This window comes from Emydura macquarii, unplaced genomic scaffold (genome assembly GCF_026122565.2).
Source record: "Emydura macquarii macquarii isolate MOO-44397 ecotype Brisbane River unplaced genomic scaffold, CSIRO-AGI_Emac_v2 contig_3348, whole genome shotgun sequence".
Lineage (NCBI taxonomy): Eukaryota > Metazoa > Chordata > Testudines > Chelidae > Emydura > Emydura macquarii.
The window spans coordinates 7,900,456-7,928,394 of record NW_027133485.1 but is presented as its reverse complement, the minus strand read 5'-3'; the positions used below and the strand labels follow the sequence as shown (position 1 = coordinate 7,928,394).

General features: G+C 41.5%; 3 protein-coding genes across 5 annotated transcripts; 1 reads left to right on the top strand and 2 right to left on the bottom strand.

Moving 5' to 3' along the window:
• Positions 1–540: 540 nt before the first annotated feature.
• On the bottom strand, positions 541–8,288 carry TMEM50A (transmembrane protein 50A). The gene is made up of 7 exons (XM_067533743.1): positions 8,122–8,288; positions 6,708–6,819; positions 5,680–5,792; positions 4,867–4,934; positions 3,770–3,862; positions 1,835–1,895; positions 541–1,003 (listed from the first exon to the last, which is right to left on the bottom strand). The coding sequence occupies exons 2-7, from the start codon at positions 6,798–6,800 to the stop codon at positions 958–960; spliced, it is 474 nt and encodes a 157-aa protein (XP_067389844.1). The 5' UTR covers positions 6,801–6,819; positions 8,122–8,288; the 3' UTR covers positions 541–957.
• Positions 8,289–8,395: 107 nt separating this feature from the next.
• Positions 8,396–14,908, top strand: RSRP1 (arginine and serine rich protein 1). 3 transcript variants are annotated; one of them, XM_067533744.1, is made up of 6 exons: positions 8,396–8,971; positions 9,082–9,137; positions 10,464–11,108; positions 11,502–11,656; positions 12,917–13,000; positions 13,577–14,908. In XM_067533744.1, the coding sequence occupies exons 1-6, from the start codon at positions 8,883–8,885 to the stop codon at positions 13,754–13,756; spliced, it is 1,209 nt and encodes a 402-aa protein (XP_067389845.1). In that variant the 5' UTR covers positions 8,396–8,882; the 3' UTR covers positions 13,757–14,908. The 3 variants fall into 3 exon arrangements, 1 of the variants encoding a protein (XP_067389845.1); XR_010917254.1 differs by lacking the exons at positions 8,396–8,971; positions 9,082–9,137 and having other exon boundaries at positions 10,980–11,656; positions 12,176–13,000; positions 13,577–13,712; XR_010917255.1 differs by lacking the exons at positions 8,396–8,971; positions 9,082–9,137 and having other exon boundaries at positions 10,996–11,120; positions 12,176–13,711.
• Positions 14,909–15,509: 601 nt separating this feature from the next.
• SYF2 (SYF2 pre-mRNA splicing factor) lies at positions 15,510–20,604 on the bottom strand. Its single transcript, XM_067533742.1, has 7 exons — positions 20,480–20,604; positions 20,102–20,212; positions 19,235–19,360; positions 18,709–18,826; positions 18,466–18,556; positions 18,042–18,140; positions 15,510–16,967 (listed from the first exon to the last, which is right to left on the bottom strand). Exons 1-7 carry the CDS (start codon positions 20,513–20,515, stop codon positions 16,802–16,804), a joined length of 747 nt encoding a protein of 248 aa, XP_067389843.1. The 5' UTR covers positions 20,516–20,604; the 3' UTR covers positions 15,510–16,801.
• Positions 20,605–27,939: the final 7,335 nt, after the last annotated feature.

Sequence of the window (27,939 nt, the reverse complement as noted above, 5' to 3'; positions counted from 1 at the left end):
CTGCATGTAAAGGTTTTGATTCTCCCAGTGCTGAGCACTCAGGTCCTGATCCAGCAAAACTCTTCAACATGTGCATATATTTAAACTCAGGTAATCTCACTGAGGTTCACGTTAAGCAGATGCTTGAGTGCCTTGTCGGACTTGGGCCAGAATTCTCAGCATCTTGCAGGACCCTAAATATGTAGATGTCTTTCTCCATTGCTCAATCAATAGTCCTAAACTTACATGCTGAAGGGCAAAGGGCTGCTTGCATATCCACATGCATTATCACTTGAGCTAGGAGTTGAGAAGTCATGGAATAAAAACTCTACATGTAGTCCATAGTTCCAGGGTGTAGGAAAACAAAGCATAGCTGGAGAGATAGGGGTTACATTGCACTTACAGCTACACTCCAGTCTGTACTGATCATCCAGTTTGTATTGACCATCTCAGAACCACAGAAATGGTCCATCAGTTTGAGACAAAATTCTCCAGTTCCTTCCCAGGGAAGCAGTGTAGCGTACTTTGTGAAAAAATGCCACAGAGTTCTGAAATCCAGGATATGTTTATATTGTTCAATATCATATTTATTTATTACAATATGGTATTTTCTGTATTAAAATTGTTTTGAAGTACTTTTAATTGCAGTTTGACCTTAAATACAATGCAGAACGCTTGGTTAAACAGATCTATTATTCCTTTAGGCTATTTATTTGTAACAAACATACCATACATGTCTTCCATTGTTACTTTCCCTATTAGTTTTACATTTCAGTCAAACAGGATACGACATTTAAAATCAACAGCCAAGAAGAGTAAAAAAAAGTTATTTTAAACAGAACAGAAAATGTAAATTTTATTGCCTCACGATTTTAATCCTTAGTTTTTATCCTCAAATAATTCAAGAGTTACCATTTACAAAATCATATTACAGAAAAAAAAGGTCAGGAGTGTGCAGTAAGAAATCAGATGGCTGATTCACTGCCACAAGTCTTCAGTGCGACCAAATTTAAAGACCAGTCCTCTGTTTAAAATAAAACAAACAGGCATAAATACATAAGCTTAGTTGCACAGAATACAAGGACCATCAACTTCAAGGGAAGCAAGCTCAGAATCCCAAGTCTTGGGAGATAACATTGCAGATAAAATAAACTTTAGTAGTCAGTAAATGAGTCCTGACGCTGTGAAACCCCACTGACTTCACTGGAGGGATGTATTAGAAATAACAGTGAAAGGCAATTACAAATGGATTAATTATACTTAATGTTCAATGTGAGCCATTAAAACTATATTTTAGAATGGTGATTTTCAAATGTTTTAGGCTGTGTACCCTTTCCAAATAATGTAGTCTACTGCATACCCCCACCTGAGACAGAGGTGACGGGTAGGGGGTGGGGGCCATGCAGGGTCCAATGACTTTACCCTCCAGATTTCTGCCTTCCATTTAGAAAAACAGCTTGCAGGTTTTCAAACTATGGGGTACATCTTCCTAGTGGGGCGCAGAGGAATGTTCAGGGTGGTGGCAGCGGTTGTGGAGGGAGTGCCACCTCAACAGCTGTGTGGGCCTGGCATTGCTGCTTGCCCTCCCGAATGTTCTTCCATGGGGGATGTGCCCCACTGTTTGAAAACCTCTAATTCGGAGTCACACACCAGAAAGGAAACGTACAAAAATGCATCTGCAGTTTTAATTGAATGGAGATTAAAAGTTTAATTAAATTACCAAGGCCAATAAAAGAATGAGTTGTCTGCCATTACAGGATTTTTCTCACGTACCCCCTGACAAGAGCTTGCATACCCCAGTTTGAAAACCACTGGTTTAAAAGGATAAGGGATAAACAAAGGAAAAGAGGCTTACCCAAAAAAGATAAATGCATTCTGGAAAAAGACAGCTATTCCTGGGTATACTAGTGGTTTTTCTGACAAAAGAAGAGAATTTCCATCAGATTTTTCAGAACTCTAGTTTCTCAACAATATCCTGTTTCTCTTTCTGATATTTCAGAAACATTAAACTCCAGCATCATGTTTGTAAAGATTATCAGTTCCGTGCAGGAAAATGCATGTTGGGAAAGACTTGGCTTCTGTTTTGCCAAATAACTTTAAGGAACTAATTGAGTTTGATAGGAAAGCATTAATCAGAACTGAACGCTACTAAATGCAAACTAGATGATGCAAACTAACAGGAAAAGAAATCTACATGGGGGAAAATCAATAAGGATTGTAAAATTACAATGCTTCAGTTAACATTGCTAATACCTGGAAAAAATAGCTGAAAAAAGGTGTAGAGAACATTTTATAGCTTAATAGTAGTAGGATGAACATGACTCCATAGCCAAGCTAACTGAGTACAGTGTGGTCTTTTGGGCATTGTTTCAGTGCACTGTCTCACTTAGGCAGGTTTCCTATTATCTCATGGAATTTTGTCGCTGTATAGCCATTTCTATCTCTTCTAACAGGATGAACCTCCCTCCACCTACCATCCGTCAGTTGCGTGCAACAGAATAGAAAGCATAAGGTCCAACCCACTGGCAACTTCACACAAGATATACAATAGCCTTCTGTTCAGAAAAAACATTTAGTTTACCAGCTCGGATACACCTCGCTTTCTAGTCCAAACCATAGATCACAAATTCAATGATCCCATGGGACTATAACTGATTATACAGCACCTTAAATGTATACAGTGGCATAAAAAAATTGCACTGTGCTGAACAAATAACATTGTCTCTACCTCAAATACCTTAGAGAAATAAGTCAGTACAATAAACAAACATATGACAGAACCAAAAGTGTTGGGGATGGTTTTTTAGCTTAAGGCTGAGTTTTCAATCATACTTAAGGGAGTTGACTAGCTAACTCCCCTAGGCTCCTTCGGAAATCCCAGCCTAAATGCTTCAGGAGCAGAGGGGTGACTAACACCAGAGCAGAAGAGAACGTAAAGGTTCTCTTTTAACAAAATATCACTCACCTGTTCTTACTCTAACTACTGTGATGCTGAAGTTTGGCATTATCTTTACCTCTGCTATTCCTGCCTGGAGCTGGCTCATGGTTTTATTTGTTTAAATTTTATAAAATGGTATTTTCTCCATATAAGACTGAACAGTATTGTTTTCCAATTCCCTCAGGTTTCTCAAAGCTTGTCTATGTGAGAAGTTATACCAATATAAAGTAAAGTGTAAATTTCCAACTACGATAATTATACTGGTACAATTCCCTGTGCAGACACTCCTATTCTGGCAAAAGAGTACCTTGTTTAGTTTTGTTTATGTAACTATGGAAGTGGTTTAAGCTATACTGGAAAAAGCCACTCTTACACCAGAATACGAGTCCACATAGGGAGTTACACTAGCATGACTACACCAGTGTAGACATGCCCTCAGTTCTTAATGATGCCAACTGGAGTATTTGTGACACAGAAGATAGATTAACAGTAACAGACACTTTGAAAAGGTTATCTCCTAAAATATTACCACTGAGAAAAGTTGAGTGGGAAAAGAAGAGAAATAGAGTTGCTGGAAGAAAGGAATACAGAAAAGAGAAAAGCAGAATAGGATAAATACAGACAAAGAGAAACAGACGAAGGACAAGAACAGAGAAGACAGAAAAAGGATAAAGTACAAATAGTATGGGATGGGGCCTGTTCCAGTTAGTTTGCTTAGAACATCAAAAATATTAAAAACAGACCTTCTTGGAGCTGATCTTGAAAGAAGTCCCTCACTCATTCAATAGCCATTTAAAATATTATTACAGTAAACCATCAAAATGGGATGTTCAGATCTGTATTGTATCTTACCTTTAACAACATAGCCTCCAAAGAGGATCCACATGGAAGCAATCAGAGAGCCAAAAGCCATCATAAAACCAATGAACAGCCAGATGCGAGCACCTTAAAAATACACACACATATATTATGTGCCTTTTGGTCTGCTTGTTTCAAAACTCTTTATACAATATACCATATCTTTCAAGACTGGGACTAGCATTGTGTACAATATACAAATACACATCTTACATCCATATTAAAAGAGACGTTGCAGACAATCCTCTCTGCTCTCATGCATGAGGCAGCATAAATTATTACCATTTACATTTCAAAAAGCTATTCATCTCTAAAATAAAACTAGAATGGCAAGATACTCCTACCAGTGCACAATCTGAGCAAACAGGCTTTGTGCCAGACAGGTCTTAGTAACCAAGGGTTGGTGATGTAATGGAATCCTCCCTGCAGGCTGTAGAGTAGCAGTGGAATCACACTGAAGCCGTTATTGCATCTCAAGGGCTGCAGGCACTCATATTATATGAGTGCTGTGCTCCCTTCCATAGGAAATATTTGGTCAGTGATGCCTAGGCCCAATGCATATACAGAATGTTAAAGTAACTTTTTATAGCACCGAGAATATTTTAATTTGGACACCAAGGCAAACTTACACTAAAGTCCTAGGCAGCAGGAGTCAGTTATATAGTGACCATTTGGAAAATAATAGCCAATTATTAATTTGTACACAGGAGCCAAAATAATTAATGTTTGGTTATAAATGATTATTGGATTGCTTCAGCTGGCCGAAGAATGAAACCAAACACTGTTAATCATTCTTGCAAACTGTGTGGTAAAGATACAATTATGTGAGTGACAGACAAAACCAGTTGTGAAAACCAAGAGGACTGATTTAACAGAATCTTGTAAAAAGGCTAGTTGTTCTCATGTATCTCAAGAAATACATTCACTAAAATTTACACCTGGTAAAAATGATTACCAGTAGCACAAGAAGAAACATACAAATGTCACATTTTTATATTTGCATTATAAATTAAACTACATCAGTGCACTGAATTACAGGACAGACTATACAGCTATAGCTCTATATATAATGCTGTTTATAACATTTTCACCTGTTTGCCCAAGACAGCCTTCACTGTAACTGTCACCACGGACTTGTCCATTGGATACTGCATTGATCCTGCATGAATAAAACAGAATACCATTGACAAATACAGGTGAAACTATACAGTAAATTCACACTTCTGAGTAATTTCTTCTACTTTCATGTATGAAAATGGTGACATCTTATTACTTTATAAATATTTTCTCCACCTGTTGCTCTGAAAAGGAGGGTATAGTTAAGTTAGCAACTCAAATCTGGAAAAAGAATTAAAGCATTTTTCAAAGTATGAACTAAGAATAATTAGATCTACACAATAAAGAAAGCCCCACCATTTAAAAAAAAAAAAAAGGATTTTTAAAAAAATAGATTCCCAGTAGGAACTTATTTTAAGTGAGAATATGTCAATTATTGGAGACAGTTAGTTGATAACTTGGCTTTTAACCCAGGTCCTAGTTGCCTTTGGTTTGAATATCAATCTAAGACCCAAATCATGTGCTGAAAAACACATAGGTAGGCCTCTGTGCCAGTGAAGCATGGAAGTCAACAGGGTTCCATGTGAAAACATGGGTCCTTCTATGTGGTTCTCAGTGTTGATTTGTGGCCTAAGTCACTTGAAATGGCTATAAAATACTCCACACTGTAGTCTATAACAACCCCCACCCCTCAACACAGCAGAAATAAAGTTCATTTAACTGTTGAATGGAAGCCTATGGCTATAAAATAGAACTGTGGCAGTTTGGAATAATATTTAAAAAAAAATTAACTATGTGATTCAAGTTCTATAAAGTATGTTGTACTGATAAAAAAAAATTACACCTACATTAGAAATGCAATAGTGGCTATAACTCCACAAGCGTGGTATGAATGGTTGAAGTCTTCCATACGAGGATATTTAACAGCTGCATCTATGATAATCCACCAGCCTGTAAAAAACTATTTAAAATACAACAACTTAAAATACAGACATGATCACATGCAACATCACTGCAACACTGTCTAGCAAAAATTAACATTGGTACCCTATATGAAAACAATATTGGGCCACTTTAGTTTTCATTGAAGTCAGTGGGGGTCATCTTATACATAAAGCACTAAAATGGAAGAAACTGAGAAAACTAAACTAGCACATGCTTGCAATTTCTACAGAAAGATCATTTTAAATGTGGTGTAGTTGGATATATCAGATGTACAATCTAGCCCAGTATCCTGTCTTCTGACAGTGGCCAATGCCAGGTGCTTCAGAGAAAATGAATAGAACAGGTAATCAAGTGATCCATCCCGTTGGCCATTCCCAGCCTTTGGCAAACAGGAATCCCTGCCTATACTGATTAACATCTGTTAATGGACCTATTCTCCACTTAAATGAAGCCCTGCTGTAAACTAGCTCTGTGGTGCACCAACAATTCCTTGCACGGGGTAGAATAAAGGATGAGATGAGACATAGCAGTGACTTGAAGACCAGGCAAATTGTGATATGGCATAAATGTGCTAACTGATCAGTTCTTAGGGCTTTCTACAGTACCAAGAACTACCAAAAAATTGTGTTTTATACTGTCTGATGGTGTTATAGCATGGTCATACATATGTTGATTAGACCAAACTGAATTTTAGCCTTGATCTTCACAGGACTGTAACATTATTTGGTCCTGTACACCACTTCCTAAGTAAACTAATCTTCTTCAGGATAACTTATTTGAAAACAACCACACAATATCCAAGATGAGCTGCCAGTGTAATACATTCACAATGTGTGCTAATACATTGTTCCTTTTGTATTCTAAGCAGTGATTTTCAGTACAGTACTGACTTGTTGCATATGTAATATAAAAAAGGGTTAATTATACACACCAGCACACCAGCAGCAATTGATGCAATGGTATTGCGCTTTTCTCCCCAGTCAACACACTCTGAACATCTCATGCTCTCAAGAAATCCAGACATTTTTCAGTTCTCTGAAAAACTAAAAGAGGAAGCAATTTGTATTGTTTTCCCCTCCCAAAAAGCATCTTTTCATACTGCTATGAAACAACTGCAATATGACATGGAGATGCTATAAATATTATGAAGATTGTTAAAAGAGCTAGAAATCATCAGCATGTTGAAAACAGTCTTCTCACTAACCATGACAATGGTCCTATACACACATGGAACAAGGCAGGAGAAAAAAGTGTACCTGTGTGGAGACCCACTCCAGAGACCTCCTTAAGGGCAAAACAGCAACTGCTCAAAATTGCTCTCAGGGGTCTCTAAGAAGGAAACCAACAGATGGCAGACCAGTCTACTCCCTCAAGGGTTTGCAGTCAGGTTAACATCTAATAATTAACAATATCAGAGACAGCTGACAAAATTTAGCATGGATCCCAAATCCTTACCCATTGACAGGAGACCATCTACCAATACTAACACTGTTATATTTAGTCCTGTCCCTTGACTGATAGCAGACAGGGGCTCATAGACAGTGAGAGGTGGCTTGCCACACATTCTTAGCTATTGGATGGGCCGGTTATCAGCAATTACTTGGGATTATCAATTGGGCAGATTATCAGTGACAAGTGATGTTTTTCTGAGCGATGACCGTGCCTCAGCTTCCTTTGTTCACTAGCCAGGAAATACATTAATCCCAAGCACAGCCTGCAGCATGAAGCTTTCCGCACCCCCTGGATGTCCATCACTTTAGGAACTGCAGCTAGACTGTGTGCGTCTCTAGACAGTGGTCTCGGCATCCTTCTGCAGCTGCGGTAGGGCCTGGCCCTCCTCACCTTCCCCTGCACAGCTGGGGAGAGGTGGCAGTGACCTCAGGTCCTGGCTCATGGCCACAAAGCACTGAGCCACAATGACAACCCTCCCCCCCCCATTAATGTAGAGTCACCCCAGTGTCAATGCTGGACAGCTGCCCCAGCAGACCCTGTGTCCATCCGCATGTAGCCAATGGATGATAGTGCAACATGCCAGTGTCTGGGGACAGCAGTGTGGTCCCCACTTGGTGTGCCCACCACTGCCTGCATGGGGGACTAACGGCTGGCGCCATGGCCCCTGTGGTGGCCAATAGGATGAGGAGGCCAGAGACATATCTCCCTCCCCCCCACCACGGGTCAATACTAATGACATGGGGCAACCAACTGCTTGTCCCCGTCAGGTAGCCAATGACCAGCAACACAGTCCCCAGAGAAGCCAATGGCGAGAAAGCTGTTGCCTCTCTGGGGGCCCAGGTCTGTGGGGCTGTCTGCAGAGCAGGGTTGAGCGCCCAGCGGCCCCCACTTACCGCAGCGCGCGGGCAGGAAGGAGGTGCAGCCGTTGGCTGGCGGCGCGCGGTCTCTTCCTTCTCAGCGGAGACCCGCTGCCTCCCCCTCAACGCCGTAAACAAACAACTTTCGGGACCCGTCACCCGGATGGAGAAGACCGAATGCGTCAGAGTTCACCCAGAGCAACCGCCTGTCACACCGCGCATGCGCCCGCCCTTGTCAGGTGTATGAGCGTCATCACATGCTCAGCACGAAGAACTAAGCGTGTCGCCCAACTTGCCAGTTGCCGCCGCGCGTGCGCTCTTTTTTCCGCGGCCTCCCCCCCGCTCCATCCCCGCATGCGCTGTAAAAGCTAGCTTCGTGAAGGGAAGGCATTTTTAGCGCATGCGCCCCCAAGAAGGCTTGGGAAGGGCAGCACTCCCAGTGCGCAGGCGCACGCCTCTGGCTTAGGTGGGGGGGGCCGTTCTCGTCCCGCGCATGCGCCTTACGGACAGGTGGTTACATAACGGGGAGGGGTGGCTCTCGAACCTTCTAGAGTGGGCGAGGCGGAGGCAGTGCCTGGCTGTGGTACCCGTTAGTTGCTCAGACAGTCTGTGCGCGGCGGCCGGGCACGGTCTCTCTGTGCGCGCAGCGCTGAGGCGGCTGAAAGCGGATCGGGCTCCTTCCTGCTCCCTGCGGGGTGCTGTGCCGTGCCGTGCCGAGCCGCTCAAGCCGCCCGGCTCTCGGCGTGCAGAGGAGGCTAGGCGGCTGCTGTCGCGGCTCTGCGAGCTCTGCTCCCGCCATGGCGGTGACCCATGAACCAGGGCTGTCCCCGCAGGCGCCGCCACGGGCCCAGGATCCGTGTGGGGGGGACCAGGCCACCTGGAGCCAGTGAGTCACCGAGGGCGCGGCGGCTTGGATTTGGGGGGGGGGCTCGCGAGGATTTCCTCGCCGGGGGGGCGGTTGTACACGGGTCCGTTAACGCTCCCGGTGTCTTGCAGGAGCCCCCGGGTGCCCCACGGGAGCCAGGAGCAGCGGAGTCCCGCGGCGCTCAGCGGTAAGTGCCTGGTGAGGGTGCGTGTCTTCAGCGCATCCTCTCGTTTTCCTTCCCCCGCGCAGTTAGCTGGGCTCGTTCCCTGCTCCGTAACGCCTTGGTCCTTCTCCGCACACTGCTCACCTGCTGCGCCTTGCTCCCTGCCCCGTGGATGCAGCCCAGACAGGCAGCGGAGCAGGTCAACCTGCGTGGCGGGCGGACTGCATCTCCAAACACCGAGGTCGTCTCTGCAGGACAGCAGCGCTCCGAGCACGGTGTGAGCTCGGCTTTCATTGCACGGCTGGGTTCTCATTCCTGTTTTAGCTGTGCCCTGCTCTGGAACGTGTGACCTTGGCATTTATTCAGCCATAAGGTGGGATAAACACACTGAAGTTTACACCTTTACATTAATAGTAAAGAAAATAAATTGAATTGAAAGGAAAGGTTGCATGCTTATCAGTAGTGTGGTGATGGGTGTTCGAGACAGTCCTGAGATTTGCTGGATAACTTATGTATTCAGGGAACACTAAATACAAATGCCAGGATTGCATGGAGCTCCTTGAATCAGGATAGGGTGGCAGAGTCCTAGGAGAGCCCAGAGGGGATTTGGGAGGTGGAGATAAAGTACTTATTCCCTAGAATGCAGTACCATTTTAATAACTCTAGAACTAAAATGGCTGCTGCTATATGATGGCGGCCATCTTAGCTATTTGTATTTAGTATTTTGAATTTTCACTACAAATACTATACAATTTCTGATATTTACATATAAATTGATCTATTCATTGGCCATATGATAGGCTAAAGTATATTTGAACAAGTATACTCTCACTCTGGCTACATGTACCTCTCAGAATGAATGTTGATTGTGGCACAGATGCACTGTACTGTAATCAACATTCTTTTGGAGGAAATAGCTATTTCACAACTGAAATGCTTTTCTTTCATTTAAAATAGTCCTTGAAAATTAAAAATAGTTTGTTGGAACATCCACACATTTCCTATAGTGAAAATCTGCACTTAGTCTTGATGCCATGTAATTGCTAGCATGTGCAAATGTATCTGCATGTTAACAGTTTGCTTTTGAGAGAGAATTTGGCCACATTCTGAAACCATTAATTTATGGTGTGTGTGTGTGTGTGCGGGGCCAAGAAGAAATTGACTAAAGGGAAAATGTTGAAACAATGAACAAAACTCTCAAGGGTAGAAGATAAAACTGCAAAATAGCTCTTGAACTTCTTATTTGTAGTTCTCCTAGGCATTGTGACTAGTAGATGCAAAAGTTTCAAGTTGTCCATAGCTTGTCTTCCCAAGAATAAGGCTTATCATATCAAATTTTTTTCTAAACAGGAACTGAAACTGGATGTTCCAGAACATCAGAGAAAACAGATACAATTTCTAAAAGCACTGTCACAGAAAAACTGAAGGCAAACAAAAAGACAGATGATATGACAAACTACATGGATGATTTAACTCTAAGCTCACCAAAAGAGAGAGATTCTCACTCAAAGTCCAAAACAGGTCAGGGCAGATCGTCTTCAAGATCATCTAGCAGATCATCTTACAGTTCACGGTCTAGTTCAAGCACTTCTTCAACTTCCTCAAGGAGTTGGAGCAGGTCTAGAAGCAGATCTAGATCACGAGCTAAAATAAATGGTTCCAGAAGGTATAGAAGATACTCAAGATCATATTCCAGAAGTCGGTCAAGATCACATAGCCGTCGATACAGAGAAAGGTACCATCCTAGAACCTACAGGAGATACCACCGTTCTCCTCCAAGGTACAGATCACGCAGTAGGTCCAGGTTTTGTGGAAGATCATGGTCTTGTGGAAGACCATATTATAGAAGATCTTTTTCAAGAAGCAGATCACGATCCAGAGGCAGAAGATACTATGGATTTGGGAGAACCATATATCCAGAGGCTTACAGAAGTTGGAGAAGCAGATCACGAACAAGATCTCGTAGCAGAACACCTCTACGCTTAAGTGAAAAAGGTAGTGTGTTGAGTGAGTAATAGTTACAAAGCAGATATACATGGGTAGAAAATATATGTACTGGATGACCTGTAAGGTTGGAGGTGGAAAAGAATAGAACTCAAGACTGATGAACTTGCAGATCTTACCTGTTTCTAGATTTACATAAAACTTTAAAACTTGCAACTGAAAATCTGACTTGGATTGCCTAACCCTGTTTTATGTTTATTTTGAAATTGCCATTTTATAAGCTACAGTTTACAGGGAGTAGTAGCTATATAAATAATTGAGCTTGGGAACATACTTTTTTCCAAGGTAAACTGACCTTGCAGTGGACTCTGTTTTACCTTTTTGGGTCAGTCAGTATACTATGATTATTATCTTTACAGAAGATGTCTCTTCTCTTTTATGTAGATAAGAGGGAACTCTTAGAAATTGCAAAGGCTAATGCTGCAAAAGCTCTGGGAACAGATAACATTGTCTTGCCAGCTAGCTTGAGAGTCTACTCCCCCTCTAAAGAGACAAATGATGGAGAATGGGGAAACACAGATTCTGCAGAGTCCACTGAGGTAATTATGAACTGGAGTATTCTTGATTTAAAAGTAAACTTTTTTTCAAAACTACACTACTGACACAACATGCATGAAAAGCTGTGCTAGCCTTACTTTGTCATTGCAGAATATCTTTGTTTTCAAATACTTAATTTTTCATGAAACAAAACAGCCAAGTTTTTAAACTTACCAAGATGTCAAAAACCTTTGTAGATCTGCTAAAGCTGGAAGAGTACCTTTGAATTTTAGAGGTGGTTACCCTCCTGAATATATATAGACTTTCCACTAGTGGTATGTTAGGAAAGAGAATTTTCAAGCATACTAGAGAAGTGCGAATTATGTTCTTGTGTGTTGGTTGGTTGGTTTTTCCCCTAAAACAATTAGGAGTTTTTATTTGCCAATGCCTATTTAATAGGCTTTTGTAAAGGTTAATCTTTGTGCTTGATAAGTCAGTCTTTTCATATGCATCGAATTGTTCCCAGAAATTCCATACCCAGACCCAAAATGCATTTTACATACTTTATTTCTGTCTTATAGAAATCATGAAAATATGATCTCCAGACATTGATGAAGAAAATATGGTGGTAATTAAGGGACCTGTGGGTTCTAGCTGCTGTGAATTAGGGGAGGAAAAGAGAAATAACTTAATCAGATTAACAAACTAGTTTTGCACTATAAATCTGTTAATGTTGGTTACATCTGACCAGATGTATACCTACAATAGTAACTACATAGCAGCAGCTTATACCAAACTTGTGTTTCAAAATTAAAGTAAACCTAATAAAGGTTTCTTAGACAACTAAACAAATGGCACAGGTGTCCCTTTCATAATGTATGTAATATATTCCAGATGTTGAGAGATTACAGAAGAAGAAGCCTGCATCACTTGCAGATAAGTTTATTGTCCTTCTCCAAAGCTCTGCAGGGTGGATATGCAGAGTTTATACACAACTTGCTGTAACATTCCATTTCAATTTGTGAAGTCCATGCTTACAATCAATCCATCATTTAAAGTTCTCTAGTTAAAGCTAAAATGTGGGCATGGATATGAGGTTCTGCATGTACATTGACAAAATTATATTGATAGAAATACTAAACATTTCCCAATTTGAGTTTAACACTGATCTGTATGTGTATTCTATACTTTATAATCGAAAGCCCCTATTAATCTAATAGTTGAAACAAAACTTATATTAGAATATTCATGTACTCTAGTGAATTTCCTTAATTCACATAAAATGTCTGACCATGTTTAAACTGTACCTTCTCTTTATCTAGCAATCCAGAAGACTAACAGAAGACTTAGCCAAAAGTGGAACCGAGAGATCTCCAGCATTGAAAGGCATATCTTTCAGCCCTAATGTAAGTACATATTTCTAAGATAGGAAACATTGATTTCCAGTTCTTCCACATACGTAGTACATTCCACCTAACCTTAGAAGTCAATGGGTTCAACTTACTGCCCTCTAATAGGCCCCCCCCCCATATGTCATAAAGTAATTAATTTAAGAGTGGAGTGTAGGGATAAAATTACTGTTTAGGTTCCAGGACGCAAAAGCATTTTAGAACTAAGCAATAGATTTGTAAACTACAATGTTGTGGACCTTTCAACTTGTTTGTACAGCTGGTCGCTCAACTAGCCAGAAGTTAGTGAAAAGCAAGTTTGGCTTCTTTAAATCTGGATTATATAGCAAGCATCTTCTCATCTTTATAAATACAAAGTTGTGCTATAGCAGTTGAAAACTACAAATGCAAGCTTCCATGAAGCTTTTTATATCCTCACTTAACATGTATATTTTCATTATTCCTGGATTCATTCCAAAAATCATTAGCTTCCATAAACTACAACGTTTTTTAAAGTTATAAGTAAAAATTGTGGACTTTTTCATATTTCACTCTCTTTAAAGTAAATGCTAACAAGTAACTTTTTTTTTCCAGAACACAGTGGCAAAGCCAGTATTCCAGAAACCAGCAGGTCTCTTTGTTAAAGAGACAGTAGTGTCCCTGGAAAAAGATACAAAGAGAAATCCCTATGAGCAATGGGTCCCTATCAAGAAGGAGGAAAACAGCTTATTTTTTAACTTTTCACCTAAAAGTGCACCCTTCCGAGCACGCTAGTACCTTTCACTCACTATCCTGTGAGCGATTGGCATTATGCATTACTTCCAATAGTGAGGTCTGAAATCCTATCAGGTTGAATATTTTAACATCTTTAACTACTCAATATTTAATTTTGAAATGTTAGATTTCTTTTCCAGATATGAAAACAGAGCACAATGACCCAGAAACTACAGGTGGGAATTTATGTATATATTTGTAAATACTTTTTTGTAGCACTGTAATGACGTAGAAATTACAGGTGGGTAATTTTTGTTACTTTAGCAGCCACTGTTCTAAACATTTAATGCATTGTTTAGGTAAAATCTCTGTTTTGTAAACTTGTTGCAAGTAGTAGAACTGTGGTAGCAAGTTCTTTAAGGCCGTATGTACTAATTCAGTTGAACTGTGGAGTTGCCCTCTTTCCTTGTAGTCTGAGCCCTGTAGGTGTAAATTAGCATTACCTATTTAGCTTTGAGTAAATGAAGTACTAAGAGCAAACCTCAAACAATCAGATGCTCTCAATAGCAGTAGTAGGAATTCAAATGTTGGACCAACTTGACTTTAAGTAAAATGTTAAATGCCTACACTGTTCCTGAGTGATTCTCTAAAATAGGCTCTTAAATCTCTCTGCAAATGTTTGCATTAGGATTGTATAAGAGTGCCATGCAGGAATCCTTGCTCAGTTATAAGCCAGTCATGCATGTTAAATCTTAGGAATGGAAGTTCCACTATATGTTGGACTTCTTAAATTCTGACACAATTTAAGCACAATTCTTGCTGGTGATGGGTAAAAACAACCCTTAAACCAAATCACCACTACTTAAATCTAAACTGGTAATACGGGATTCCCTAGATGTCAAAGCAGTAAGGACCTATCTAGGTGAGGATAATTTTGAGGAAGTTGTATTCTAATTTATTTCCAGTCCTGATACTGTTCCAGTGATCTATAGTGCTAGCTTGACATTCAAAGCATTGGTGCATAAAGTACTGTAACGTCAATTTATGATCTCAGCAGTTCTCTACTTCCACTGCTTGAAGATAAGTGTGTGATAAAGTAATACTTCCTAGGGTTTATGGGTATTTCATAACTGTGATTTTTTGGGAGTGAGGGAGGACTGACTTAACTTGAATTCATGTAAATAGTTTGCACAATAAAATTTTTATTGAATACTCTAGTGTGGAAACTTTTTTTAAAGAGTTTATTAAATAGGTAGAGTACATGTTAACTTGTCTTAATTACAAAGTGGTATTGCTTTCTTTAGGGAGATAAGCTGTAGTCTTAAGTGCACTTTCATTCACTGATATACTTATAGGGAAAGACTAGATATACAAGGAGATAATATCCCAAAGCTGTTGTCTTGTAACTGGTTGGAAAAGGAATATCGTCAATAATAAAACCAGTTCAGGGCGGAACACAATAAGATGTCTTCACTCACATTCTGCAATGAAGAGCCAGAGGAAAGAATGCTTAACTTCTGCATGCAGGGGTGGGGAGGAGCATCTCTACTGCACCTGTCACCACTGGAAGCCACAGTAATAGAAATCAAGTCTAATTCGTCACAACAGCAGTGACCTTGATCAGTCTAGCTTCCTTCACTGTTCAAGGCTGGGGGAAGGTACATTTTCTGTGACAGTAGCTGATTCGCTACCCTAAAAGCATGCACTGAGGCAAGCAGCTGCTAAGGACCCAGGCATACTAAGACCTTGTTTTGACTAGAAAGGGAGTGCCAGCTTATACCACTACCAGTTCTTGGTGCACCATAACTTACAGCAGTTCCCTGCCCAAAACAAGCTATGCCAGCAAAAGGTCTTTTTGGGGATACCTGCATAACCAGTTTGCTATTGGGCAAAACTGTCAGTTAATTCAGGTATATTACCACAGATCCATAGTTCCTGATCTTTTTCCCTTTTATTTTAAAAGTTTTAGCCTCTTCACATTTGCAAGAACAACTTTCATAAGGTAATTTGAGTGTAAGTCAATAGGGGCATGGAAATTTACAGACCAGCTGAGACCAGCATGAACTAGTAGTTAACAAACCAACATATTTAAAACAAACCAAGTAGTATTGTATACAATTGCTTTCATGATACCAATTTAAAATGGAGTTTTGTCTGAAACAGCCCATCTTAAGAATGGCCTAAGGAACAGACTTCCATTAGCCTGTTGTAGAGCACAAGGTCTTACCTGTAGATCCACCCTACCCCCTCAACCTCTTTTCAAGGAGCATTACACAAGTAATTCAGCTTGTGTTGAGAGGAAACAAGTCAAAAGAAACAGCATCCACCCTTCTGTAGATAAGTGCTAGACCTCTCAGGATCATGTGAAGTCTTGCTTCTTTAGCAACCTGCAGAGCTAGTATAGGCTTATGCCTACCTGAAGAGCTTTTCTTATATACATCACCTGTTCCCCCATTTTAAACATAAGGAACATACAGCCTTCCTTAAACTAAAATTATTCATGCCCTTATAAAGATGGGCAAATTCATTAATCTCTCTGCTACAATTTTCCCCAATGTCACATAGCATAACTCAGAACATCTTAGTTTTAATTAAGTAGTGCATCTCTATTCAATGAGATTAGCAAAATCCAACATTACCTTTTTGGTACAACATAAGGATCATCTAGTTTTCACTCCTCCCCTCACCTTACCCAAAAGAAAAAAACTAGGCTAAATTTGACCTTGAAGGATTCCATGAGCTTAACATTAAAAATTAGGCATGTTCTGTTAAGTTCTATTTTAAATGGTCACAACTGCTTTACAAAATCTGAATTAAAAAAAGCTACATTTAGGTAATTTCAAGTTATGGTCTAAGTAACATCCAAACTGGAAGTCCAAACTAGGTACAGTTATCATACCCACTCATTCAAGCATTTATACAATACATACTAGTGGATTTTAAAAAAAGCTCTTTCATAAGCTGTCATTTTAATACTGAGTCTATGGTAAAGTTCATATTTGGACGATTAGTATGTTATGATACAATTTTTAGGCCTCTCTGCAAAACATGCCTAGTTTATACTGAACACGTTGTAGAACTATGCCTCTCTTGGAATCTGAAAGTTTAGACAGCTGTTCCTCTCTCCAAGTTCTGTTTAATTTCTGCTGTATATTTCCCATAGAATCTTTCTGCCTTCTTATTGAATTTGGCATTTCTCTCATTAATGTAATCAATATCCGCATCATCATTATAAGCACGTCGCCGACTGTATTTTTCACGTTTTTCAATTCTGTAAGAGAATTACATTAACATTTTAAGACCCCTCATGTACAGAAAAAGTTTAGTTCTTAGAATGAATACGATCCTATATCTACAGAAACAGCCAACAATATTGAAACTAAGTGGAAATTACATATACCACTGGATATATTTCCTCAGTAAAAATGACTGGTAGTTGTATGGTGTCCCTGGTTTTTTCCCACTGCACCCTTCAGGTTAATAGCAGAATGGCATTAGATGTTGCTTATGCCTGTAAATGCAGTTTCCCCCCTTTGGAGTCTAATCCTGCAGGATGCTGAACACTCTTAACTTGTATGGTTGAGGGCACTTAGCACCTAATAGAATTGGGCCATGACTATCCTGTCATTGCATTTTTACACTTGCAAAGCTATAAACACCCACAAAATGTGAAATCAAAGCATAAGTACTCAGACAAAATGTAAAGGTTAAATTGTGGTTCTTACAGTGAAATGAAGAGGAGTGTGCCAACTTGTCAATCTTACACGAAAGAACCAACAACTAGCTGAGTGAAAAATTCCCCCCCCCCCCCCCTTTTAGGGCAGGGTTCTCAACCTTTTTCTTTCTCAGCCCCCCCCACATGCTATAAAAACTCCAGGGCCCAGCAGGGAGGGGCATGGGCCTCAGGCTTTAGCTGTGGGGGGGTGGGGTTGCACCTCGCAGGACACAGCAGCTGGGTAGTGGCATTCCAATATCTTTTTAGTCTGATAAAATTGATTGTTGGATATCAGTGATATTTTTTAAATGGTTACTGGAAGCAATTTTGAAGCAAAATCCTTTGATGTGCCTAATGAAAATCCACATGTAAAATAAACTATGCATGGGCATTTACTGTGCAGCAACATGTTCTTCCAATCATTAAGGATTGCATAAAAATTCTGTATATAAGAGAGTAGTGTACAGATTCATAAATAGGGCAGGCAATACTGACTATACTTAAATACACCCCTTTAGGCGGAAGTTACCAGACAAGTTATGCTCACACTACAGCAAACGAAATAGTAAAAGCACTGTGTATGTTACGTATGCAATGGTTTGAGAGAATCAGGACCATCCTGTTACTTACTGTTTTTCAAGATCTGTAACCATTCTATCAATCCCTTCTTTACACGGTACATGAGTTCCATGAAGAAGACTGTTTGATGTTGGATACAGTTCTTCTCCGCTGAATGAGAAAGAGGTAAACAGTAGAAAAACAATTTTTCGTATTTAACAATATTTTTTCAAAATGAAATGGGGACATGATTTAAAATGTACTACAGTATTACAAGTTACCCAGCTACAGTATCACCCAGGACCTGGCTGTTATGGGACATTGACAAGGCCATTTGTATTGCAATGCACATCAAACATATTTCATCTTATCTACTCTTTTAATTACACAAATTAAAACATTTTCATCCATTTTAGCACTAGTTCATCAAAAATTCATATTTACAGGTAATGACATTTAAAAAATACATTATGGGACTTTCAAAAGAGAAACTTACTTTTCTTCTCTTAGTTTTTCATATTTTTCCATGTCAGGTTTGATCTGCTTGGTTAACCTCTGATATTGGCGCAACTGAGCAGCTGCATAATCTTTAGAATGAAATGGACTGCAATTAATAGAAGACCTTTTATGCATGCACAAAAGACATGGCTCAAGTTTTAGTGAAAACATGAAAAAAGCTTTAAAATATTTGTCTCTCCCTAGCCAAGCCCTGGAAAAATAAATAAAATTAATTTCTTACCTGAAAATCCTAGATCCGGATTTTTTCTCTTCTTTTTCCTTTCCCATTTTTCTGCATCCTCAGCACTGATTTCTAACAACTTCACCCGCTCATAATCTTCTCCTTTAGCAGCACATTCCTAATATAAACACAAACAATTCTTAAGTTTTTAAAACATAACAAAAAAGCAGTAGACAATGAACAAGTTTAGTAATTAGAGATATTTTACTCATTTTATTTTATTTGTAAATTTGAAATACCAACGGTCCAAGTCTGATGCTTTATGATTTTTAGATATATTTGCAGTAGTACTCAGAAGTCCTGATTTAGGATCGAGGTCCTGTTGTGTTAGGCGATATACACACACAGGAAGATAGAAGGACTAAACTCCTGTTCCTGCAGAGACTTATGTACATGCTTAATGTAATGAACTACTGGTCGTTGTATTGAAGTTAGTGCAACTATTCACATCACATGTTAAATCTTTGCAGGACAGTGTCCTAAAATGGAAGGTTATGGTTTCAATCAACATTTACATTTATTATACCTTCTTCTTTTCCTCCACCTTCAGTTCCCATTCTAGTCGAGCCTTTTTTGCTTCCCAGTTTGTTGGCAACTTAAGTCTTTTATCTTCTTCCACAACTTCCTGGTGATTTAGCTTGCGAGCTTCATTCTAGGAGCATAAAGTTCATCACTGAACTCATGGGGAATGGCAATATACCGTCATAAGAGACAGAAAGCTGAAGAAGTCTTAAATAACTGAGTCCACCTATTGGCAGGGGTAGGTTCTCATATCCTCCCCAGAAAATGCATCAGTTATTACATTTAATTTTTTTATTAAAGTTAATGTTAAAATTACGTAATACAGAGCATAAAGTTCCTGTACATCTGAGTAAATGCATAAATTATCCAAAACTACAAAGTTTGGTTTTAAAAGTCATAAAATACATATAGTACATAATCTGCTATATCCCAAGTACACTTGATTTTAGCCAAAAGGCTGGCAAGAGATTTGTCTAAACGTGAATTCCACCCACTGATAATTTAAATTAAAGTAGTTACGTTAGAGGAATTTGATATTACTTTCACCCCACCCCTGTATATTTAGAAAACCCTGAGAAAACCTCCATTGTCCCCCAAAATAAAATTTTGCAGGTGAGAATTCCAAGGAATTAAATGCTGGAATTGATTTTGGTTTGTGGAATTTTGCCTGGGGATGATAAGGATTTCCCCCCTTCCCTGGTTATAATTTAGAACTTTAAAGGCCTGTTCCATTTTTGGTTTTAAAGGTACCTTAAAGTAATTGCTCCAAAAAGACGCCTTAGGCTAAGTTACACCCAAACTCCAAACAAAACCCAGCCATGAGCACGACTGGCCTACGACCCCGACCACGGGGCAGCACAGGGCGCATTACCCTTTTCATATGGAGCTCTCTGAACTTCCTCAGCCTCTCCTCCCTCTTCTGGGCAGCCAACTCCTCAGCTGCAGTGGGAGCAGAGTCTTCGTCTGAGTTGGCGGAGGAAGCCTTGAACACCAAACGCGAATTATTTTATTTAAAAGAAGGGGGGGAAGGGAGGTTGCATCCGTGGCTCGAGGGTATTAGAGACAGTTCCACCACCTCCCTCCCCACACAATATCCCCCACATACCTTAGCCCCTCATTCTCCCCCCAACCCACAACAGCCTCCATCCCACACACCCCCCTCTCCCTCCCCTACCTATCTGCCCCGCCCCGCCCCCTACAGCTGCCGTCTCCAGCTCTAGCCCCTAAACAGCGCTGCCGAGCCCCTCACCCCTCCGTGCAGGGCTCCAGCCCCCTCCGCCGCCATCCTCCCCTGCGTGTGTCTGCGATCTGCGTATTCAATTCAACAGCGGCTGAGCCCCTCCGCCCCGCTTCCGGCTTCAAGTCGCTTCCGGCCCACGCACGGAGGAAATGACGTTGCTCACTTCCCCCGAGGGCTGTGAGAGATGCTAGGGCGGCCTGTAGTCAGAGCGCCCTCTGCTGCCCGGAGGAATGAAGGGCAGGGCCTAGAAAGGCAGGGAGAGGCCAGGGATGAGAGGAGGGGATGTGGGGGGCAGGGAGAACCCAGAGCAGGAGGAAGCACCAGGGAAGAGCCGTAGGGAGTGGGGGCTGGGAGAATCCCCCCCCCCTGTGTTGGGGCTGTCTGGGAGAGCTGCACTCACCTCCTGGCTCATCCCCTGGTGTAGGGGTTACTCCAGTCCAACCCAGGGGAGTTCCCACCCCACGGCCACCGGGTCCCAGGGCATCCCGCACTGCCCCTTTCCAAAGCAGTGCAGGAAGCGAGGCACCCCCTCGTGGCGGCGCTCCTCACAGGCCCCGCTGGAAAGTTTGGGCCTAGGGGACTTGTCTGAGGTTGCGCAGCAAGCAAATGGGAGAGCCAGGGTCAGAACTTGGGAATCCCTGCTCCAGCCCATTAGAGACGGACCCTGGCTTGCAATGGGCAGCTGATTGCATCCGGCCATGTCACATCCTACTTCCTTCCTGGGGAGAAGTGACTTTTGCATCAGTTCAGCTGGTTTCTCGTGGCATGCAGGTTCCTGCAGGAGATGGCAAATTGAATGTAGTGCTGCACGTGGCTAGCAGACAGTCGGATTTGAATGTTTGCCTTTGGGTAACACTTTACAAACAAACAAGACCACCAGCTTTCTCTTCTGTGCAAGCTTTATCCAGGACAAATGACTTGAAGCAAACTAAGTGACCTAATGAAAAAGTACTACTAAAATAGAATTGAATTCCACTTTGAACCATAAAAATGTCATTTCCAATAGTACCGGGAAGTCATCCATCTTTATAGCCGCCAGCCTGATATTCTGGAGAGACTCGATGTCCTGTAGCTTTTAAGGCTGTTAGGGAATCCATCAGCAAGCTTCCCCTTGACAGTACTCTACCCAGTATTAGTGACTAATTGATGTATTACAACTCTATAGACTTGCCCATAGGGGCAGTTGAACAGACTGGTTGCATGGGATTAATTTTCTGCATGTCTATGGCATCTTAGCCATTTAGAGAGGACGAATCAAGAGCCAGTTTCTGGAAATGACATGTTTATTCAGGCTGATGAACATGCAGGGGTGGATATTATGGAAAAATCAGTAGTGCTGGTTTTCCAATTTAAGGATTTTGCTGGGGACTGAAAAGTTATTCAACATTTTTTCATGTGAATTTTATATGCTCCTGAATGATGCTGGCTGAAAGTCTTGGAGAACGCAATCCTCTGTTTATCCGGGGATCAGATACAGCAGTAATGCAAGTTTGCGCTGTCCCGCTTTTGTGCCTTAGCCCAACTATAGAAGTGTCACATCTAAAGGTAAGAGTGTGGTTTAGTCTTCATAGCACATTCACTCAGTGGTCTTTCTGCTAAGAGTGCTAACAAGGGCACTAATCAATGCCACTAGCAAAGGTGGGTTCTGCGGCACAGACGCTTGTCGGAAGCCCTTCAACTCATTAGACCCACAGGACAGCCACCACATAGTAGCTACTTTTGGTCTTTAGCAATTTGAACAGGATTTGAACCTGTAGCCTTCAGGCAAAGGCCACTATAATTCCATTATAAACACTGCCTGAGCCATCCAGCCAGTAAACACAAATAGCACTTGACATAGTTACTCTGGCTTGTTTAGCTTGCAACTCGTCTAAAATGTAAATATCCATAAAAAACACAGGGCCAGATCTTCACCTGTAGCTTCGTTGATTTATGTCCAGTGAGACTTTGGCCCATAAATGCAAGACACTTGCATTTGTGAAAAGTAGTCAGTAATTTAGAAAACTGTGTTTACAGTGTAAGTTTATAGAAAACAGAGAATAACCAGCACAGAGTGAGAAGGGAGAGAATAGGAGCCAACATCCCACAGTGATCAGCACAGTTATGAGAACCTAGAGAGATAAATAACTCCCGTTAAAAAATATTCGTAGTAATTGTTCCACATTGTTAGCATTGCTATAGCTACACTTAACTCTTACATAGGCGCTATAATACTACTGTGAATGTATTGCTTGTTGCAATCTGTGGATCAGTTTTATCAGGGAGGGGAGAAATGGAACCTAAAGACAAGATACAGAGCGAAGGAGTGAGAAGATGGGGCATGGCAGCAGAAAGCTGACAAAGTTGGGCCTGAAAAGCAAAGGCAAATTCTTCGATTTCCCATTCGTTTTAACAGGATTAGTTTACTATTTGACAGTCATTTTAGGCCCTCTAGTGGTGGTTAGAGATAAGAGCCGCTTTCCAAGTCCCTGATGGGGGAGAGAGACAAAAAAACACACAACAGCCTTTAATGCTAATTTTTACACAATGACCTGACCTCTGCTCTTCTGGAAGTGTTTGCTTTTTGTTAACCTCCAGGTGATGACAATATTTTAACTCTGAAAATACAACCCCAAAGAGCTGTATTAACTCCTCTAGGGAAAGGTTCTGCTCTAACTGTAGGAAGAAAGCCCATTGCTCTGACCCCATTGCCATGGGATTTGGACTCCATCAGGCTTACCCAGCCCTAAAGAAACCTGTATGAAAAGCAGTTCAAAACTAGATGGTTCCTCCAAACAACTCCACTTTCCCACAGACAAGCAGCAGCCCAGCGCTGCGTCAGCAGGATCCAGAGCCAGGATATGCTCAGCAGACAATTGCATGGGCTTCAAACCAGCAGAGCCAATTAATACTTCACTGCCCTTTATTGTTAGATAAACAGTCATGGTCAGCATCTTAGAACTCACAGGCAGCTCCCTAACAAGCCAGCATGCCAACTCCTGCTCCTGCAAACAGCTAGCTGATAAATCAGTGAGCACTGGCCTGCATACACAAGAGTCCAACACTAGGCAACAAGTGCATGCAGCTCACAAAGAACTCTACCACAGCCCCACATGCACAGCCCAGAGTTCAGGAGCAACCCTACAAAAATCAAGAAGTATTGCACACCCAGAGAAGGGAAACACTTAGCAAGGAAGTAAGTTTCTACTTAAAAATTCCCCAGGTGACACATAAAGCGATCTAAAAAAAGCCACCACTCCCTGGGGAGCGATCAGCTGCTGTGAGTTTGTTACCAATTGTGTGATAATGGAGACTTTCCTCATGTGCAGCTCAGATAAGCTCTTATTAAAACTCCGTTGTTATTTGTCTAACTTGCCTCTGTGGGTGTCATTGCTTCAGTCACAGCAGGGAAGTCTTAAAAATACATTTGAATACTACTTAGATTAGGGACAGTGCTTTATGAACATGCCATTAAACCCCTGCTGGTGAGAGAGGCAAGCAATAGTGTTTATCTCCATTTTATAGGTGGGGGAAGTCCAGCTGCTGTTTTTCAAAGGCATTTAGGCACCTAAAGATGCAGAGGGGTACTTGGTGGGATTTACAAAAGTGCTAAAACACCTAAATCTCATTGGTTCCAATAGGAGTCAGGCACCCACCCTTCTTAGGTGGGTTTTCAAATCCACCTAGGCACCTGAATGCTTTTGAACATTTGGCCCAAAGTGCCTACCGCAAGGCCGTCCATCAAGTTAGCCCCAGAGCTAACACTCAGCCCACTACTCCCTCCACAAGTCCTGTGTGCTGAGCTCCCCTGTGCAGTACAGGGCTGATGACACACACTCCTGCATAGTGCCAGAAAACCACCCCAGCTTCTGCATCTCTTCTGGGAACAATTCCCAAAGCCCCTCTTGGAAAGTCAGTGATTGCAGCTAGAGGTATGCCTGAGTACAGAGAAAACGAGAGATTTGTTACAGGTGGTTCCTGTTTGAGATGAATTGCTTTGGTCACGTTGCATTCACAGAGCCATGTTTCTCCTGGAAGATGACCACCAAGAATCATCCCTAGGTAGGTGAACAGCATCAAATAAGGTCTGGACAGGGAGGCTGGGCCTTAGTGGATAGAAATATTGGACTGCTTAATTTGGTGTGGGTGCCTGTGTGCTGTAGATCCTGTGGTGATGGACTTTTTTAGGAATGCATGGCACACGGGGGCAGATCCTCAGCTGGTGTAAATTGTCATTGCTCCATTGTCTTCAATGGGCCTGAACAGCTCCACAGTTCTAGGGGAAGGTGTTCCCCATACATGGGTCTGGTTTAGCTCTTTATAGAGACCAGCTTGAGAAGAGAAGTTTAGACTGATCTGAACATTCCCAATATCCTGGGGGGCTGGTCAGATCGGGACCCATTTCTGTTCAAACCAGAACAACGCTGTGTTGAATAATAGCTGCCCCCACATGGATATGGTGACGCTTACTTAATGTTTGTCATGTGCTTTGAGATCCTTTGATGAAAAGTGCCAGTTAATTGTGAAATCTAGCGTATGTTTTCACTGCAGAGTACTAGGTCTGTGCACTTGGGTTAGCCTAGCCTGTATGGGGGTGTCCCCTTGCTGAGCCCTGCCTGTATTACTGTGTCCTCACTATTTCTGTGAGCACCTGTGTGTATCTGGGAGTAGGTCCCATGGCTCTTTGGGCTGAGATGCTATAGGATTCTTCCTCAGTCAATTGTGGGAAAACTCATCTGTCTTTGGCGGGTGGGAAATTGTGGGAAGGTATTAGATGTCTATCAGCACTTGAGGGGTTTAGTCTGAGCCCTTGTTGCAAAGAGGGTCTGTCCTAGCCCAAGTTAAAGTAGAACCTGGGTTCTAACCCAGACTTCCAGCTGTGTAAAGTACCCCAAAATTAAAGCACCTCCAAATTCAGGTTAAAGGTTTTTGTATGTGGTAGAGGGTGCGGGTAAGAGCCCAGGTTAACTCTGGAGTGAAGACATAACCTAGTTATATACATGGTAATCAAGCCTCACACTCCAGGGGTGAATCTCCCTTAGCAATCTAAGTGGAGCAGTTCTGATTCTGTCCGGTAGTGGGCAGTGGTAATATGGTCAAGCTAATCAGCCCTTAACATTAGCTTGTACTGTATATCAGTGGCTCTCAACCTTTCCAGAATACTTGTCCCCCTTTTCCCCCTTTCAGGAGTCTGATTCGTCTTGCCTTTGCCAAGTTTCAGCTCACGTAAGAACTCCTTGCTTACAAAATCGGACATAAACATACAAAAGTGTCACAACGCACTAGTACTGGAAAATGGCTTACTTTCTCGTTTTTACTGTATAATTATAAAATAAGTCTTCTGGAATATAAATATTGTACTGACATTTCAGTGTGTAGTGTATAAAGCAGTACAAAAAAGTTATTGTGTGGATGAAATTTTAGTTTGTACTGACTTCACTAGTGCTTTTCATGTAGCCTGTTGTAAAACTAGACAAATATTTAGATGCATACCCCGGTTGAAAACCACTGCTGTATATAAAATGGGGGATTCTAGCTGTTTGGATACAACCTCCTATCTTATTGGGAGCTAGACATTTATGCCACATGGTATGTCATTGCAAAGGTGATTTAAACAAAAAACCTTTTTATGAAGGCAAAGTCACAATAAAATGTTAACATCCTCCATCTTACATTATTTATTACTTATTCAGGGTCAGGTTACTAGTCAAAGAACTGAGCTAAAGAGTCTGGCTTGCTGGCTGGGGAGTCCTCCTCCTACGAGTATGCTACGAAGGGTGACCACATTTCTAAATACCTATCCTCTTTTTGGTGCAATTCTTCTCTGTGTACTTGGTGTGAAAGCTTTTCCCATACAAGGACAGTGCATAGTTCACTGTACCACAATTCCATAGGAGTCGTTTGCCCATTACTGGAAATATGTGACATGTGAAGGCTAGCTGCTGACAATTAAAAAGTAAATTAATTTGTTGCTCTGTTTAAAATGTAAATCAATTACTGAAGCATTAAACAAACAGGTCAGAGGATCTCGAGGAAGCCGGTATTTTGTCATAAGATGAGTGTCTTTAATAATTTCCTCTCAAAACCATCTAAGTCCTGGACACAACCACCACATCTGCAAGTATGTTCTCTCTTCTCTTCACCCCCTCCATCAGAGTGTCTCCCTACCACCAAAAATATGATGGATCTTAACTGGAGTCAAAAGCCATCTATACAGTAATTTATAAAAACAATTATTTGAGCTACACAAATTGAAGATGTATATCCCCTGTCGTATATTGAGACCCACTCATCCTGATCAATGTATTTGTCCAATCCCTCTCCTGTCTCCATCTGGGTTGTTTTCTTATCAACATCTTTTTCAATCAAAATTGTAGATATCAGAGAAATCTTTTGTTTGAGCTTGCTTCTGGGTCAATTCCTCAAATGTGGTTCAACGTCTAGACAGAACTGCCTTGCATCCAGCTTTCACAATAAAATGTTTGACCTGAACATACTGAAAGCATGGGATCGTGAGGTTATTTACATTATTACATGTCTCTCGGTATGATTTCAAATCAAAACCCAGGAAGACCTGTTCAAAAAGAGCAATCGCAGCTTTCACCCACAATAAATAGTCACTGTGATGTTGCCTCGGGATAAGTTCCTGATTATTAATGAAAGTAGCTAAGGCGGAGGGCCTAGGTGTGAGGAATTTAAAAACTTGCCCAAAGCGGCTAAGGTGATCTGGTTGAATGGTCGATTTTTATTTTTGGTGGCCTAAATTTCTTTTTAGCCCAGCAATTACCAAGAATAGCTATTTTTGGGCCCCAGTCTTGTTGGAGTTTTACCCAGTGTTTGGATGGTCTATTGTTAACGGAGCTGATCGCATCTTTTAGTTGTGATGCATAATAATAGTAAGCCAAATTAGAGAAAGCTAGTCCACCCCATATTGTAGTTTTGCATAGAACTTTAGAACTCACCACCTGTGTCACAAAGGTGATTACACAGCAGAACCTGGTTATCCAAAAGTCTCAGGGGGACACTTGAAACCTTCATTAATCCGGGGCAGGCAGCCTGCAGTCTCTCTCCACCCCTTTACCATGATGGCTGGACACGGGGAAGCTAGGGTGTGGTAAAGCCTTGGGGGATATAACCAGGGTTTGGTTAGAGAGGTTGCACCATCTACTTGTGCTTTAAACAAGCACTGCTTTTAGGCTCAGTTTCCCTGATGTCTGAGTAGCTGAATAATTCTGCACTGACCATTTTATTATCAACTCTTGAAATTATTTGGTTTTTTACTGGAACACATAGTTGGATTGATGGGGGAGAGGAGTTGTGTTTGAGGGACACCCATACAGCCTGGCATGAGAGAGTGCTCTGTGTGTGTGTGTGTGTGTGTGTGTGTGTGTGTCTGCTGTTCTTGTGGGCACATCCAGCTCTCTCGGTGCCGTTGCCAATACCCCTAATGTGCTGCATACGTTCCAGATGTTCCAGATGTGTTAGGAGCC

What these genes read in the sequence shown, in the direction of transcription:
- TMEM50A (XM_067533743.1), bottom strand. Translation starts at nt 6,800, where the DNA reads ATGTCTGGATTTCTTGAGAGCATGAGATGTTCAGAGTGTGTTGACTGG. An exon ending in CAATTGCTGCTGGTGTGCTG is followed by an intron (nt 5,793 to 6,707) that starts GTGTGTATAATT and finishes TATTTTAAATAG; the next exon opens with TTTTTTACAGGCTGGTGGAT. An exon ending in AGGCTGTCTTGGGCAAACAG is followed by an intron (nt 3,863 to 4,866) that starts GTGAAAATGTTA and finishes TGTATTTTTAAG; the next exon opens with GTGCTCGCATCTGGCTGTTC.
- SYF2 (XM_067533742.1), bottom strand. Translation starts at nt 20,515, where the DNA reads ATGGCGGCGGAGGGGGCTGGAGCCCTGCACGGAGGG. An exon ending in CTGGAGCCCTGCACGGAGGG is followed by an intron (nt 20,213 to 20,479) that starts GTGAGGGGCTCG and finishes TTGGTGTTCAAG; the next exon opens with GCTTCCTCCGCCAACTCAGA. An exon ending in AGGTGGAGGAAAAGAAGAAG is followed by an intron (nt 18,827 to 19,234) that starts GTATAATAAATG and finishes TGTTTATATTAG; the next exon opens with GAATGTGCTGCTAAAGGAGA.
- RSRP1 (XM_067533744.1), top strand. Translation starts at nt 8,883, where the DNA reads ATGGCGGTGACCCATGAACCAGGGCTGTCCCCGCAGGCGCCGCCACGG. An exon ending in TCTACGCTTAAGTGAAAAAG is followed by an intron (nt 11,109 to 11,501) that starts GTAGTGTGTTGA and finishes TCTTTTATGTAG; the next exon opens with ATAAGAGGGAACTCTTAGAA. An exon ending in ATTCTGCAGAGTCCACTGAG is followed by an intron (nt 11,657 to 12,916) that starts GTAATTATGAAC and finishes CTCTTTATCTAG; the next exon opens with CAATCCAGAAGACTAACAGA.